The sequence below is a fragment of the Heptranchias perlo genome, chromosome 10 (genome assembly GCF_035084215.1).
Source record: "Heptranchias perlo isolate sHepPer1 chromosome 10, sHepPer1.hap1, whole genome shotgun sequence".
Classification (NCBI taxonomy): Eukaryota; Metazoa; Chordata; class Chondrichthyes; order Hexanchiformes; family Hexanchidae; genus Heptranchias; species Heptranchias perlo.
The window spans coordinates 26,509,145-26,526,025 of NC_090334.1; the positions used below are offsets into that span (position 1 = coordinate 26,509,145).

The 16,881-nt window shown below is 47.2% G+C and overlaps 1 protein-coding gene across 1 annotated transcript in view; it reads right to left on the reverse strand.

The window, feature by feature from the left end:
• ryr3 (ryanodine receptor 3) overlaps positions 1-16,881 on the reverse strand; it is a 399,971-nt gene that overhangs the window by 278,373 nt on the left and 104,717 nt on the right. Inside the window, exons 9-12 of the mRNA XM_067991361.1 lie at positions 9,133-9,207; positions 6,606-6,762; positions 4,628-4,792; positions 1,139-1,260 (exon numbers count right to left, since the gene is read on the reverse strand). Coding sequence (XP_067847462.1) covers positions 1,139-1,260; positions 4,628-4,792; positions 6,606-6,762; positions 9,133-9,207 — 519 coding nt within the window. The remainder of the gene's footprint in view (positions 1-1,138; positions 1,261-4,627; positions 4,793-6,605; positions 6,763-9,132; positions 9,208-16,881) is intronic.

A 16,881-nucleotide genomic window follows, 5' to 3' on the forward strand; every position in this document is an offset into this window, starting at 1 on the left:
TCTGGCTGGCTGTGGCCGAGAAACCTGTTGAAAAAAATTTAAGAACAGGTCCTGCCGTTAAATTCGGCAGGATCTGCGGGTCCCTGGCCGCAAATCCTCCACACCCAACTACCCCCACCTCCACCCCCACCCCCCACTCCCTTCCCGCCTTGCAGTTATTACTGGGGCCAGAAGGTCAATGTGAATCAGAAAGTAAGGAAGTGATGAGTAAGCAGGACTCAGTGGGGTATGTTGGAGTTTGTGGAGGGAAGAGGCCAGGAGGCTAGCAAGGAGGGATTTGTAGAAATTGGATTTAGAAGTGACAAAAACATGGCTAAGGGTGTCAGCAGCACTGCAGGAGAGGTAGCCAAGTTGGTGGGAGAAGTTGTGGAAATGGAACGAGTAGTCTCGGCTGTGCTTTGGGTCAAAGAGGGAACCAAAATTTTGCATGATTTGATTGAGCTTCACTGATTGGCTGGGGAAGCGGAATGGAAACAATTTAACGGTGTGGAGTTTATGGCAAGGAGAACAACCATGGCTTCAGTCTTCCTCAGTTGGAGCAAATTTTACTCATCCATGACCTAATGTCAGTCAGTCTGACGGCACAGAGAATGTCAAGGGATCAAGGGAAGTGTTGGAGAGGTAGAGCTGGATGCCATCAGTAAACACATTGAAGCTGACCCCATATCTGCGAATTATGTCGGGCTTAAAGGGCAGCATGTAGGTAAGGAAGAAGAGGACTAATTTACTTACAGAGTAAATCAATAACATTTAGCTAATTGAGCAACATTTATAGACATATATAATATTGCTTTTATTGTAATAAAACAAACTGCAGTGAAATCCAAATCTCCATTAGAAGTAAAAGTCAAAGGGGAAAAATCTTCTGTGGTTGCCAAATAATTGCATTCAGCATACACTTAAGCTGTTGGTTAGCATCACCTTCTAACATACAGTAATCATGTAAAACACAAGCTGGGAACAATAATTAGAGTTAGGAGGTATTGAGTTCAGCATCACCATGCTAAGCTTGTGACCAAGGAACAGAAATAGAACTTGTGACTTGGAGATGTAGGATTTTGAACAGGCTGGAGAATGTATTTCTTTCCTTCAAAACTGTTTTCAGGAAAGCACCAAGTAGTGATTTTCTATCAAGTACCTGATAAACTGATTAAACAAGTTTGTTGTTTTGCGTATAATACGAGCAGCCCGAGATTCTTCAGTTTGACAACGTTGCAAAATTATACCATCATCCATATGTCCTTCTTGATGCAATATTGCCTAGAAACATGAAAAACTGTCTTCTCAGTGCACATTTTTCCTAACATTGTTACACATGCACAAATGAAAATATAGGTGAGGTGCCTGAAGATTGGAGGGTAGCAAATGTTGTGCCTTTGTTTAAGAAGGGCGGCAGGGAAAAGCCTGGGAACTACAGACCGGTGAGCCTGACATCTGTAGTGGGTAAGTTGTTAGAGGGTATTCTGAGGGACAGGATCTACAGGCATTTGGAGAGGCAGGGACTAATTAGGAACAGTCAGCATGGTTTTGTGAGAGGAAAATCATGTCTCACGAATTTGATTGAGTTTTTTGAAGGGGTAACCAAGAAGATAGATGAGGGCTGTGCAGTAGACGTGGTCTACATGGACTTCAGCAAAGCATTTGACAAGGTACCGCATGGTAGGTTGTTACATAAGGTTAAATCTCATGGGATCCAAGGTGAGGTAGCCAATTGGATACAAAATTGGATTGACGACAGAAGACAGAGGGTGGTTGTAGAGGGTTGTTTTTCAAACTGGATGCCTGTGTCCAGCGGTGTGCCTCAGAGATCGGTGCTGGGTCCGCTGTTATTTGTTATTTATATTAATGATTTGGATGAGAATTTAGGAGGCATGGTTAGTAAGTTTGCAGATGACACCAAGATTGGTGGCATTGTGGACAGTGAAGAAGGTTATCTGGGATTGCAACGGGATCTTGATAAATTGGGCCAGTGGGCCGATGAATGGCAGATGGAGTTTAATTTAGATAAATGTGAGGTGATGCATTTTGGTAGATCGAATCGGGCCAGGACCTACTCCGTTAATGGTAGGGCGTTGGGGAGAGTTATAGAACAAAGAGATCTAGGAGTACAGATTCATAGCTCCTTGAAAGTGGAGTCACAGGTGGATAGGGTGGTGAAGAAGGCATTCGGCATGCTTGGTTTCATTGGTCAGAACATTGAATGCAGGAGTTGGGATGTCTTGTTGAAGTTGTACAGGGCATTGGTGAGGCCACACTTGGAGTACTGTGTACAGTTCTGGTCACCCTATTATAGAAAGGATATTATTAAACTAGAAAGAGTGCAGAAAAGATTTACTAGGATGCTACCGGGACTTGATGGTTTGACTTATAGGGAGAGGTTAGACAGACTGGGACTTTTTTCCCTGGAGAGTAGGAGGTTAAGGGGTGATCTTATAGAAGTCTATAAAATAATGAGGGGCATAGATAAGGTCGATAGTCAAAATCTTTTCCCAAAGGTAGGGGAGTCTATAACGAGGGGGCATAGATTTAAGGTGAGAGGGGAGAGATACAAAAGGGTCCAGAGGGGCAATTTTTTCACTCAAAGGGTGGTGAGTGTCTGGAACGAGCTGCCAGAGGCAGTAGTAGAGGCGGGTACAATTTTGTCTTTTAAAAAGCATTTGGACAGTTACATGGGTAAGATGGGTATAGAGGGATATGGGCCAAGTGCAGGCAATTGGGACTAGCTTAGTGGTATAAACTGGGCGACATGGACATGTTGGGCCGAAGGGCCTGTTTCCATGTTGTAACTTCTATGATTCTATGATTCTATACATCAAAACTGAAATTATTATAAACATGAAAATTCACTTGCTCTCATTTTTTGGACATAACACTGCCCTTTTTGGTTAAGGACACTTTTCTTCCCTCCTTTCCTCAAGGGACTAATTCATGCAAGGGTACAATTCCATAAGTGCTGGCAGCTCTCCAGTACCTCACCCAAGCCATTCTAATGTGTGAGTCTCGACAATGAGGGCGCGTAAAACTGCAGATCGGCTGCCCATTATAGAAACCGCCCGCTTTTCATTTCCACTGATTTCAATGGAAAATGTGGCGGGGCCATATTAGAAGATGCTCCATATTTGTCCAGGCATCTGAAGCTCTGTTCCATTACGATTCTGGTGGTTGCATGGGTCTCATATTTGTGGTCTACAGCTGTCTCTGAGATGACCGGAGCAAGAGCTGAAGAGGGTGGGTGGGTGGGTGGGGTGGGAGAATTTCCTCGCCTACCGAAGAGCCACAGAAACCCTGAAAAACAGACTTTATGCTGAGGAAAAATCCCCGCAGACATATACCCCCTATGCCTCCTAGCAACCATCCTCGAACTCTTCTGTGTATGTCATATAATCCCAATCATTTGCATGATCCTTTTCTTTGTGGTGACAGAGAACCTGCACGTTGACGGAGTGGAAGCCTTTGCAGCTCATGAAGGGATTAGGAATGAGTGCAGGGCCCTGTGGGCCACCGAGGTATCATCAATGATGCCATGACTTTGGGAACACCTGCCAGGTGAAAAACAAAATGGCAGTAAATGATGGGGTAAATGATGACAATGTTTACCCTGCTGAACAATGCCTCAGTCGCCGACTGATACATCTGTGAAATGTAAATTACCGATGTTGCTGATATTTTCTGTGGAATGCTTGGGATGAACAACACACGTTAAAGTTCAGGCCTGTGGTAATTTTCCTGCCCGGCAGCCGGTCAAATTAACAGCCTGGCTGGCAGCCGGGAGGGAAAACTAGCCGCAGGAGACCACAGCCAGGGACCCTTGCGGCCAGTCACTGGCAATCAGGAGCGGGGGGGGAGGGGTGAAGTTTGGCCATGGCAGCTTGGGGCAGGGAGAGAGGCCATCACGGCAGGGGGATGGATCAGGGCAGGAGAGAGAGGCCACAATCGGCAGGGGGGGATGCCGAAGGCTTCCTTGAGGGGCTGGGGGAGCACTCCTGCTAACTCCTGGCCCACTAGGAGTGCTGCAAAAAGCCACTTAACCTTGTGGAGCCGGCAGCTCCGCCTCCCTTTCACTACGGCAGTGCATGTTAAATCGGGCTCCCAATTGCACTGTGGGAGCCCTATTTAAATATGTTAATGAAGTGTCCCGCATTTCCACGGTGGGACACTTGGGTGCCTCGATACCCGCCTCCATAAAAAAAGGAGATGGGCACATGCGCAGCATGTTGGGGTCACGTTCTCCCTCACCTGCCTGTCATGGGGGGGGGTTAATATCAAGGCCAACGCATCTCTGCCACTGACACTCCAGGATTTCATCACCTAATCTAGATTGATACTTGACAGCAGTACTGAGGGAATGCTGCATTGATGGAGGTGCCATCTTTCAGATGAGACATTAAACCCAGGTTCAGGTGGCCATGAAAGATTCCACAACACTATTCAAAAAAGATTAGGGAGTTCACTTGGTGTCTAAGCCAGTATCTCTGTCCCATCTTGCAGCCCCAATGGCACCACCAGCAATGGCGACCATAAAATTCATCCTTGAGTCACGATTATTGCTTTCACATGTTGTTTACAGTGCTTTAGACTGTTCCAAAATTTCTTATTGATTACATTGACAGTCATATAGTGCACACACCTTTCGTTTCAAAGGTCCTAGACGTGTTGATTTGGCTTCTGGAGCCCGGTATGTCAGCCAGAGTCCACTAGCTACATGCTGAATAATGCAAATTGAATCACCGTATTTGATTTCAGGGACGCCCATGCCTTCTGTGTCTCGCTTTGGATGTGAGTCCAGTTTTTCCTTTGAGATATAATCAACATTAAAAAAAGTTTAGTGCCACAATATTGTTTTATGTATATGACATGGTTTTATGTGTTTTATTTAATACCATAAAATCTAGAGTGTCACATGAGTTTGCAACTCAGACCGCAGATCTGAATGTTATGAAAACCTGTATGACAATGTGCACTAGACTGTGCCATACCTGTATAAACCTTTATTTCCCTTGCTCTGTTCATTATTGCTGGTTTTATGTTTATCTGAAAATCACATGGGATACAGAAACTCTTGCAAGCACAATCAGCTGCATTTTCATATCTTAAGTCACACACCTCTTTGCATATTTTTTTATTCGTTCATGGGATGTGGGTGTCGCTAGCGAGGCCGGCATTTATTGCCCATCCCTAATTGCCCTTGAGAAGGTGGTGGTGAGCCACCTTCTTGAACCGCTGCAGTCTGAAGGTTCTCCCACATTGCTGTTAGGTAGGGAGTTCCAGGAATTTGACCCAGCAACGATGAAGAAACGGTGATATATTTCCAAGTCAGGATGGTGTGTGACTTGGAGGGGAAAGTGCAGGTGGTGTTGGTCCCATGTGCCTGCTGCCCTTGTCCTTCTAGGTGGTAGAGGTCGCGGATTTGGGAGGTGCTGTCGAAGAAGCCTTGGCGAATTGCTGCAGTGTATGCTGTAGATGGTACACACTGCAGCCACGATTTGCCAGTGGTGGAGGGAGTGGATGAGGTGCCAATCAAGCGGGCTGCTTTGTCCTGGATGGTGTCGAGCTTCTTGAGTGTTGTTGGAGCTGCACTCATCCAGGCAAGTGGAGAGTATTCCATCACACTCCTGACTTGTGCCTTGTAGATGGTGGAAAGGCTTTGGGGAGTCAGGAGGTGAGTCACTCGCCACGGAATACCCAGCCTCTAATCTGCTCTTGTAGCCACTGTACTTATATGGCTGATCCAGTTAAGTTTCTGGTCAATGGTGACCCCCAGGATGTTGATGGTGGGGGAATTCGGCGATGGTAATGCTGCTAAATGTCAAGGGGAGGTGGTTAGACTCTCTTGTTGGAGATGGTCATTGCCTGGCACTTGTCTGGCGCGAATGTTACTTGCCACTTATCAGCCCAAGCCTGGATGTTGTCCAGGTCTTGCTGCATGTGGGCACGGACTGCTTCATTATCTGAGGGGCAGTAAGGTTATAGGGGGACTATTAACTTTACCCACCTGGCAGAAACCAGACAGGTGGGCAGTTAAAATCACCCTGGTTACTTATCCTGAATTTATACTGAAGCAGCTCTGAAGAGGATCAGGACATGAAAAGCCCCTGAAAGGTAAGTTTTTTTACTTTCCTTTGTGGGGACAGGAGGAGGAGGATGAAGAGGACGGGTGCTCCTCCGGGCCCCAGAAGGAGAATTTAGGCCTCCCCTGCCACAGACTCTCCCTTCTCCTTTCCTACCTGCGAATCCCACCCGGAACTCCCTTCCCCACACCTACCTGCATGCCGGCGGGCAGACCTGGGCCACCTGATTTTTGCGAGGCTGGCAGCTGCTTCCTGCCCAATTCCTGCACCTTCCAGGTGGGAAGTGGCATGTTAACGAGGCCCAGGAATTAAAATATCCCGGGTGTGAGTTCTGCAGCAGCGGGTAAGCTTCCAACTCACCTCGACAACCACCCGCCCAAAACCCAACTGAAGTTAAAATCAGGGCCTATGAGGAGTGACAATGATGAAAAAAATAGATAACAAAATGAATAACATTTATTTTCTAGGTGTACCTCACTGCTCAATACTTATATTCTGTATTACATCATATCAGGAACACCTTACTTATTATTGTACCTTAGATGCTCTAAAGCAGAACGCAGTTGCTATGGTGTCTGATTTAGTTTGATCCAGCAGCACTAGGCCTTGATCTTGAACTAAGCCCAGGTACAGACCCGTTGTGAGGTGCCGTAGGCGGAAAGACTGGCCCCACTTAATGTGACTGCCACTCCAACTAAATAAGAGAAAAAAACATGCAGAAATGTTGTTATTCACTATGGTTAACTAAAATTCTAAATAAAATGACTCATGTTTAATAAATAAAAAATCTTTTGAAATAAAATATTATGCCTTGAAAGATCTTGCTGTTTTCTTAATAATGAGATACGAGGAGCTGTGGTGAAGCAAAGGGGTTTGGTTGCCCAGGTACACAAATTACTAAAAGCTAGTGCACAGGTACAAAAAGTAATCAAAAAGGCTAATGGAATGTTGGCCTTTATCTCAAGGAGGCTAGAATGCAAAAGTGAAGCAGTGGTGCTTCAGTTGTACAGAGCATTGGTCAGCCCCCATCTGGAGTACTGCGTTCAGTTCTGGACACCGAACTTCAGGAAGGATATATTGGCCTTGGAAATGGGTCCAGTGCACATTCACTACAATAATACCAGGCTTAAAGGGTTAAATTATGAGGGCAGGTTGCATAAAGTTTGTTTGTATTCCCTTGAGTTTAGAAGGCTGAGGGCTGACCTAATTGAAGTCTTTAAAATAATTAAGGGATTCGATAGGGTAGATACAGAGAATCTCCTGTGATGGGGGAATCCAAAACAAGAGGGCATAATTTTAAAGATAGAGTTAGGCCATTTAGGAGTGAAAACAGAAATCACTTTTTCACACAAAGGTAGTGGAAATCTGAAAAACTCCCCCCTAGAATGGATTGCTGGTTCAATTGAAATTTTCAAGACACAGATTGATAGATTTTTGTGAGCTAAGGTTATCAACAGTTATGGAGTAAAGGTGGGTAAATGGAGTTGAGGTACAGATCAACCATGATCTAATTGAATGGCTGAACATACTCAAGGGGCTGAATGGCCTACTCTTGATCCTACCTTCCTATATTTCTCCATTGAATTTCTCCCACATTGCTCCCTTCATCTGGCAACAATGTGTGAAAGTAAGACTTTTATTCTAAACACTAGGAACATAGGAACAGGAGTAGGCTATTTAGCCCCTCGAGCCTGTTCCGCCATTTAGTGAGATCATGGCTGATCTGTGACCTAACTCCATATAGCTGCCTTAGCCCCATATCCCTTCATACCTTTGGTTAACAAAAATCTATCAGTCTTAGATTTAAAATTAACAATTGAGCTAGCATCAACTGCCATTTGTGGAAGAGAGTTCCAAACTTCTACATGCCAAGGGTAGTAGAAGTGTTTCCAAACTTAACTCCTGAAAGTCCTGGCTCTAATTTTTAGGCTATGTCCCCTAGTCCTAGACTCCCCAACCAGCAAAAATAGTTTCTCTCTATCTACCCTATCAGTTCCACTTAATATCTTGAAAACTTCGATCAAATCACCCCTTAGTCTTCTAAATTCCAAGGAATACAACCCTAGTTTGTGTAATCTCTCCTCATAATTTAACCCTTGGAGTCCAGGTATCATTCTAGTAAACCTACGCTGCACTCCCTCCAAGGCCAATATATCCTTCCAAAGGTGCGGTGCCCAGAACTGAACCCAGTACGCCAGGTGTGGTCTAACCAGGGCTTTGCAAAGCTGTAGCATAACTTCTACCCCCTTGTATTCTCGTCCTCTAGATATAAAGGCCAGCATTCCATAAGCCTTTTTAATTATTTTCTGTACCTGTCCATGACATTTTAATGATCTATGTACATGGACCCCTAAGTCTCTTTGGACCTCCACTGTTTTGAGCTTTTCACCATTTAGAAAGTACTCTGATCTATGCTTTTTCAGGTCCAAAGTGGATGACCTCACACTTGCCTACAATGAAATCCATTTACCACAGTTTTGCCATTCACTTAATCTATTAATATCTCTCTGTAATTTTATGCTTCCATCTGCATTGCTTACAATGCTGCCTATTTTATGTCATTGGCAAACTTGGATATGTGGCTCTCTATCCCGTCATCTAAGTCGTTAATATATACAGTGAATAGTTGAGGCCCCAACACAGATCCCTGTGGGACACCACTAGTCACATCCTGCCAATTTGATAACCTGCCCATTATCCCTACTCTCTGTCTCCTGCCGCTCAGCCAATTTCCTAACCAGGTCAATAATATGCTCTCAATTCCATGAGCTTCAACTTTAGCTAACAGTCTCTTATGAAGTTCTCTTTGCTGTAGCCTCAACAATATTCCACAGTACATAGCAAAAGAATGTTGCTCTGTCAGTGTTCATTGATCAACATCAACTATGAACAGAATGAGCTTCTAGTACGCTGTGCATAAAATCTCTGACTGCTTAAGAAGTTACATAATGAGCCTCTCAGGCAGCATTCCGGAGTAACAGACAAATCCAAAATCCCGATGCTAAACACAAAATTAGAATCAGCACCTTTTATGGTCCTCAAAAGCTGAAAGTCTTTATTTTACCTTATCTGAAGAGGCTCCACACGCCATAGTGACCTGGCATAGATACCTGCTTCCCCACTTTCATAGTTAACTGTTCTGCAAACAGATCACAAATGAGCACAGTGTTTAAATATCCAAATGATTCAGTCATTTTCTAACTCATTATAAAAGTGAATTAGGTTAAAAAAAAATGTTTGTCAAAGGTACACATCAATCTTTATCAAGCCTTCTTCTACTTTTGTATAGCTGGTTATGTTATTAACTGATGATAATGAGCTCTTGAAAGTCCTTTCAATGTATGACTAACTCAATTTAGTGGTAGGACACTGATTTGTGTTCAAGATCCCCACATGATGCACTTTTGATCTTAACTGAATCACTAAAGGAGACCCACTGGGGGGAATTTTAACTCTACCCACCCACTGGAAACCAAGTGGTAAAGCAGTTAAAACCCACCAGGTGACTAATGGAAGCCTGCCGTTGCCAATTTTTACCAACACTCCTGGACAGGCAGCTAAGCCATCCACCTAAAGCTTGAAGATCCTTCTTTAAATATGCAGATCGAGGTCCGATGACATCATCGGGCCCTAATAGCAATTTTAATTCCTTTATCTTATTTTTAGCTCTAGCCCGATTGGTGAAGCCGATGTAGCTAGATGAAGTCCTGTGAGAAGAGAATCAGAAGCAGAAGAGGTCATTCAAGATAAGAACAGGAATGCTCTTCTGGTCCCCACAGGCAAAGTTTGGGCCACCCCTGCCCTGCCCCCACTTCCCTACCGTGAAATGCACCAGAATCCCTGTCCCCACATTGACCTGAGTGACCAAGGGCCACCAGCAGCCTGCGCCATGGCCTCGTTCTGCTGCAGGTGGGTGGGAAATTAACTGACCGGTAGTTTGCTGCTGGAAACCCGCTGGGAATTCATTGAGTGGAAGTTAGCATTTACAATGAGCTGCCTTGTATAGTGCTGCATTGCCTGATTTATTTGTAATTTAATATTCCATTGATTACGACAAAGATTAAACAGAATTCGTGGGCACACTAAGCTTCAAATGTTTCACACTAGTTAAGTGAAAGTCCATCAATAAACTTGGTAATGTGTTGATATGGCATCAAACTGCATGACCTAGTTTGAATTACAGCATTTTTAAACTAACACAGATGCAATCTGTATATCTTAACAATTGAAACAACTAAAATTACATTTCAGTATTTATTCTATTAGCACAATAGTCATGTAAAACTGGATTTGGTGTATATTAAGACAATTAATCAAGTTAGAATTGTTTTTTCCCCATTCATTGACAGCAATATACAATTAGTCAGTTGACAGTCTATTGCAGTACATTAGTACTTGAAATGGATTTACCACAAAGTGGTAGTGTGTACATTTGTGCTCGATTCACCAGATGAGAATTCTCAATTTCGGGCAGCTGCTTTCCAGCAGAAATGGAGAAAAATATTAGCAAGCATGGGGCCTTGAGTGGCTTTCACATACCTTCTGTCGGCCAACTCAGAGTAGGGCCCCTGGCAGATGCAATGCAGCTTCAACAGAACGGCCAATCGTACAGGGTGTATAATGGGTGGCTGATCCGATATCACCCGTTCTACACCCCCACCGAACGTTAAAATTACACCAACTGATCCTGCGTAAACAGGGTGGGCTCAAACAACCTGTGTCCACTATGTCGTAGGGTTTCAATCTTTGCTGCAGTCATTTCTTGGAATTTGTGCTTGGTTGGGGGGGGGGCGGTGGCAATTCTGGATTGCTACAAATTTAAAAAATTCTTGTTTGGTGGGATACTTTTCCAGACAGAGCATCATCCAAAATTCTTGCATAATTTATTGTGGCAGACATAAAAGTGGACTCAAGCCATCTATTTCATAGGCCTCCATTTTAGCACCCGCTATCGGGTGTGTTCCTGGCGGGGGGGCTCCGAAAATCGGGGAATCCCGGAGCGGTCGGGAGCCCGGCTCCAACCCGCCCACTTCCGGGTTCCCCACAGATGCGCCGACGTGCGCGTACAGCCCCCTCATGTGGGACTCCCGCAGGCAATTATAGCCAGTGGGGTGCCACTTGAGACTATTAACCTAGGTATTTCAGGTCATTAACAGACCTGATTAAGGGAATATGTCAGGAGGGGTGGGATTTTAGAAACAACTGGGAATGTGTCCCATACTGGGGGAAACACTCCCAGTTGAAATGGACATGTTGCAGCTATCAGCCTGTGGCAGCTGCAAAGGTCCATTTGACAGGTGGAGGGGGGAGACCCTCACTCATTGCAGGAGGCCACTCTGTCACTTGGGACAAAGTTTGGCCTCCACCACCCTGCTCCTGACAATCAAATTCACCAACTTGCACACTTACCCCAGGGTCCAGAGACATGTACCTACCTTGCGGACCCCCTCAGATGTACATCTTGCGGATGGGGGCCGCCGTAGCTGCAGTCATGACCTTCTCGGAGGGCGAACAGCATCACCAGCCTCGCCAGCCACACCGTCCACCTCTGACACGTGGAGCTCCACAACACAGTGCTGTGACACATCCACCTGCACAGCAGGAGGAAGGGCAACCGCAGAGAGAGATGCGTCGCAGGGGGCACTACCCTCGCCATAGGGTCCACAGACTGAGGCTCAGCTTCCTGGACCTCTCTGAGCAGCAGTGCACACGGAGGCTCAGAGTCACTCGACATGTAGTCGTGGACATCTGCAGCCTCCTTCATGCCGAGCTGCTCCCGGCTGGCCCCAGCACCATCTTCTTACCTGTCGCTGTCAACGTCACCACTGCCCTCAACAAATTCTCCTCCGCATCCTTCCAGGGTGCCACCGGGGACATCGCCGACGTCTCTCAGTCGTCTGCACAAAAGAGCCCTGCAAATACACCTACACCCACTCTGCAGTGACACAATGGGTGGGATCAGGTGTGGGTCTTCATTGTGATCCTCAGGAAAGGGCATTATTGCACAAACCAGACAAGATTCGCAAAGACGTGGCAATAGTGGTGCCAATATAATATGTGATGTGAGTTGATCAGAAACTAAATATAAGTAAAAACCATGACAAACCCTCAAACACCCTTGAGCATCCCCTTCATGCTCACGACACGTTTGCCTTACGCTTCCTACTGCACATATGTGATGCATGTCCTGTGGCTGCAGCACAGGTAGTGGCAGGTTTAGTGAGGCTGACCGTGAAAGAGATGCACGAGAGGGTGAGTATGAGATAGAGCCATGAGATTGTATGAGGATTGGGTTGAGTGGTAGTGGCGGGATGAGTACTGGCGAGGTGAGTAAGTGCAGCTAAGATAAGGATGAGGTTTGAGTGGGTATGAGGGGTGATGTGACAGAGTAGTGTTGGCAGTGCAGAAGGAGATGTGGGGTGGGGGCGGTGATGTGGCAGACGGAGTGTAGGGGAATGAGTAAGTGTACTCACTTTGGCTGACCTACTTAGGTCATTGCAGCGCCTCCTGCACTGTATGCAGGTGGGCGATATGTTGGTGGTGCAGGTGACCTCCTCTGCCACCTCGAGCCAGGCCTTCCTGGTGGCAGAGGCAGGCCGCTTCCTCCCGCCCACCGGGGGGAAGATCTCTGTCCTCCCCCTCCTCCTCACCCCATCTAATGATACCTGGAGTCAGGCATCATTAAACTGGGAGCAGCCTTCTCCCTGGGCTGCTCCATACTGTAATTTTTCCTATTTGTTGCAGCATCAGTCAGTGGAGGACTGCCCCTTTAAATAGAGCTCCTCCAGCTGACAGACCTTACAGTGCATGCGCAGTCCGCCCGACGCGCAGATCAGCAGCGGGGAACCCGGAAGACCAGGTAAGTGGATCCAATTAGGCTGCGATCGCGCACGAGGCAGACTGATTTCACCCCCCGCCGCGAACCCGCAGCCCTGGTAACATTGAGCCCATTGATTTATTTTAATAAAGTTTATTCATGCAACATTTCATTAAAAAGTTTTGAAATTTCAAAAATTCCACAACAGTTGGTTTAATATAGCAACAACAGCAACAACTTGCATTTATATAGCACCTTTAGCGTAGTAAAATGACCCAAGGCACTTCACAGGAGCGGTATCAGACAAAATTTGACACCGAGCCACATAATGAGATAGTAGGAAAGGTGACCAAAAGCTTGGTCGAAGAGGTGGATTTTAAGGTGTGTCTTAAAGAAGGACAGAGAGGTGGAGAGGCAGAAAGGTTGAGAGAGCTTCGGGCCTAGGCAGCTGAAGGCACGGCCGCCAATGGTGGAGCGATGAAAATCGGGGATGCGCAAGAGGCCAGAATTGGAGGAGCGCAGAGATCTCGAAGGGTTGTAGGGCTGGAGGAGGTGACAGAGATAGGGAGGGGCAAGGCCATGGAGGTATTTGAAAACAAGGATGAGAGTTTTAAAATTGAGGCATTGCCGGACCGGGAGCCGATATAGGTCAGCGAGCACAGTGATGGTGGGTGAACGGGACTTGGTGCGAGTTAGGATATGGGCAGCAGAGTTTTGGAAATAGCAGAAATGATTCTAGTAGTGAAAAGAAAACGAGAAGGTTTTTTTTCAGGCATCATCATCATCAAACAAACAAACGGTGACAGATTCATGGTACATTCAAAACACATGGGGCTCGATTTTGCCAGGCCTGCGGATTCCCGGCGGGTTGGGTTTCGGGAGCGTGGTCAACACGCTCGGCGAAATTAGTGGGTTGCCCGCGCGATCGTAGCAGGCAACACACTAATAGGAATCAATTACCTGCTCCTCCGGGGTCCACGGCGCTGGCCTGCGCGTCGGGCGGGCTGCGCATGCGCAGTACGATCTGTCAGCTGGAGGCTCTCTAGTTAAAGGGGCAGTCCTCCACTGACAGATGCTGCAACCAAAGGAACAAATTGCAGCATGGAGCAGCCCAGGGGGAAGGCTACTCCCAGTTTAATGATGCCTCACCCCAGGTATCATCAGATGGGGTGAGGAGGGGGGGGGGGGGGGGGGGGAAGGACACAGATCTTCCCCCCGGCGGGCGGGAGGAAGCGGCCAGCCTCTGCCACCAAGAAGGCCTGGCTCGAGGTGGCAGAGGGGGTCACCTGCGCCACCAACATATGGCCCACCTGCATACAGTGCAGGAGGCGCTGCAATGACCTCAGTAGGTCAGCCGCAGTGAGAACACGAAGTCTTTCCCCTACACTCCGTCTGCCACAACACTGCCCCCACCCCACATCTCCTTCGGCACCACCAACACTACTCTGTCACATCACCCCTCATACCCACTCAAACCCCATCCTCATCTTACCTCCACCTACTCACCTCGCCAGTACTCATCCTGCCACTAACACGCAACCCAATCCTCATACAATCTCATTGCTCCATCCCATACTCACCCTCTCGTGCATCTCTCTCACGGCCAGCCTCACTCAACCTGCCACTACCTGTGCTGCAGCCACAGGGCATGCATCACATATGTGCGGTAGGCAGCGTAAGGCAAACGTGTCGTGAGCATGAAGGGGGTGCACAAGGGTGTCTGAGGGTTTGTCATGGGTGTTACCTCTATTGAATTTCAGAGCAACAAACAGCACACATTATATTGACACCACCACTGCCATGTCTCCGCGAATCCTGTCCGTTGTGTCCAATAATGCCCGCTCCTGGGTATCACTATGAGGACCCACCACTGATGCCACCCATCGTGTTACTGCAGAGTAGGTGCAGGTGTATTTGCAGGGCTCTTCCGCGCCGACGACTGAGAGACATCGGCGGTGTAGCCGGCTGCACCCTGGAAGGATGCGGAGGAGAAGTTGTGGAGGGCAGTGGTGACTTTGACAGCGACAGGTAAGCAGTTGGTGCTGGGGCCAGCCAGGAGCAGCTCGGCATGAAAGAGGCTGCAGATCTCCACGACTATATGTCGAGTGAATCTGCGCCTCCGTGTGCACTGCTGCTCGGAGAGGTCCGGGGAGCTGCGCCTCGGTCTGTGGACCCTGTGGCGAGGGTAGTGCCCTCTGCGATGCGTCTCTCTCTGCGGTAGCCCTCCCTCCTGCTGTGCAGGTGGGCGTGCAACAACACCGTGTTGGGGGGCTCCACGTCTCTGCGGCGGACGGCGTGGACTGCGAGGCCGCTGGGGCTGGTCATGCTGTTCGTCCTCCGAGGGTGTCCACGCACCACCCATCTGGCAGGTGTTGGTCTGAGGGGTTGTGCAGGGTAGGTGGGTGGTTCCTCGGACTGGGGCTGCGGTTTCGTGTCGGTCTGTCCTCTGGCTTGGCGGGGGGTGGTGGGGGGCAGGGGTTGCCCTATGTGACGCGGTGGCCTCCTGCGTGGGTGAGGGCTCTCCCCCGTGGAGTGCACCTTGGCACCTGCCACAGGCTGCTGGCTGCAACACGCCTGGTTGGAGAGAGACTGTTTCCCCCAGTGTGTGAAACTCACTGCCTTGAACCTAAAATCCCACACTTCCTCTTTTGACAGCTGCTTCAGCTCATTAACTGACCTCAACAAGCAAGGTAAGTACTCTCAAGTGGAACCCCGCTGGCTTTAATTGCCTGCGGGATTCCCACCAGCGGGGCTTGCGCGCGCAGCCCCGCACGTCAGCGCGGTACCCAGAAGTGGCCGGGATTTCGTCGCGATCCGGTCACGTGACCGGGTATCGGGATTTTCGGGGGCCCCCCGCTGGAATCCCGCCGGAAACCCGACGCGAAAATCGAGCCCATGGTGCTTTACCTTTTACACAAAATACAACGTGGCTATAAATAACTCAATCTGGACATCCAGTAATGGCTTCAATTGCTGTTTTGTTAGCCACCAGTAGAAAACCATTACTGCCATTTTAAACATACTGTAAATAAATTCCACACTTCATAGGAATACACATTAATTATGCTGTAATCCCCTGGATCATCATTACATTGGCATAGTTAAGTTATCATTTGTAAATTCAAAACAGTATGGTTACATTACTGTGGCTTCACATTCTACTGAGAGAGTGGCCAAAAAGGATAGCTGATAGTTCTAGCTGCAGAATGGTTTAAAGTCTGTGGCGTATTAGGTATGATTACTCAGACTAATAATGCAGTTATGGTAAAGAGAAATGGGCTTAAAGATGAGAGGTGTCAGCTGTGGCTCAGTGGTAGCACTGTTGCCTCTGAATAAGAATGTTGTGGGTTTAAATCCCACTCCAGAGACTTCAGTACAAAATCTAGGCTTACACTCCATGCAGTATTGAGAGGGTGTTGCACTGTTGGAGGTGCCGTCTTTTGGATGAGACGTTGCACTGAGGCCCGGTCTGCCCTCTCAGGTGAACGTAAAAGATCCCATGGCACTATTTCGAAGGAGAGCAGGGCAGTCCTAGCCAATATTTATCCCTCAACCAACATCACTAAAAAATAGATCATCTGGTCATTATCACATTGCTGTTTGTGGGACCCTGCTGTGCGCACATTGGCTGCCGCATTTCTTACATTGCAACAGTGACTACACTTCAAAAGTACTTGGCTGTAAAGTGCTTTGGGATGTCCTGAGGCTGTGAAAGGTGCTATATAAATTTGAGTTCTTTCTTTTTGTAAATCTGCAATTGCATTTGAAAAGATAGCGCAATCTCATAGAATCATTAAAGTTAAAGCATATAATGAGACCACTTGTGCCTGTGCTGCTAATTCTTCAACTGGAGTTATCTATTCTAATCTCAGTTTGCTAAAACTAGAACTAGAAGCTCTGTTCTAGATGTTTGAAATTTTTGATGATCACAGTTCAGAATTGTCCCCAACAGTAAAATAATACAATGAATTAGCATTTTCACAGACATACACATTA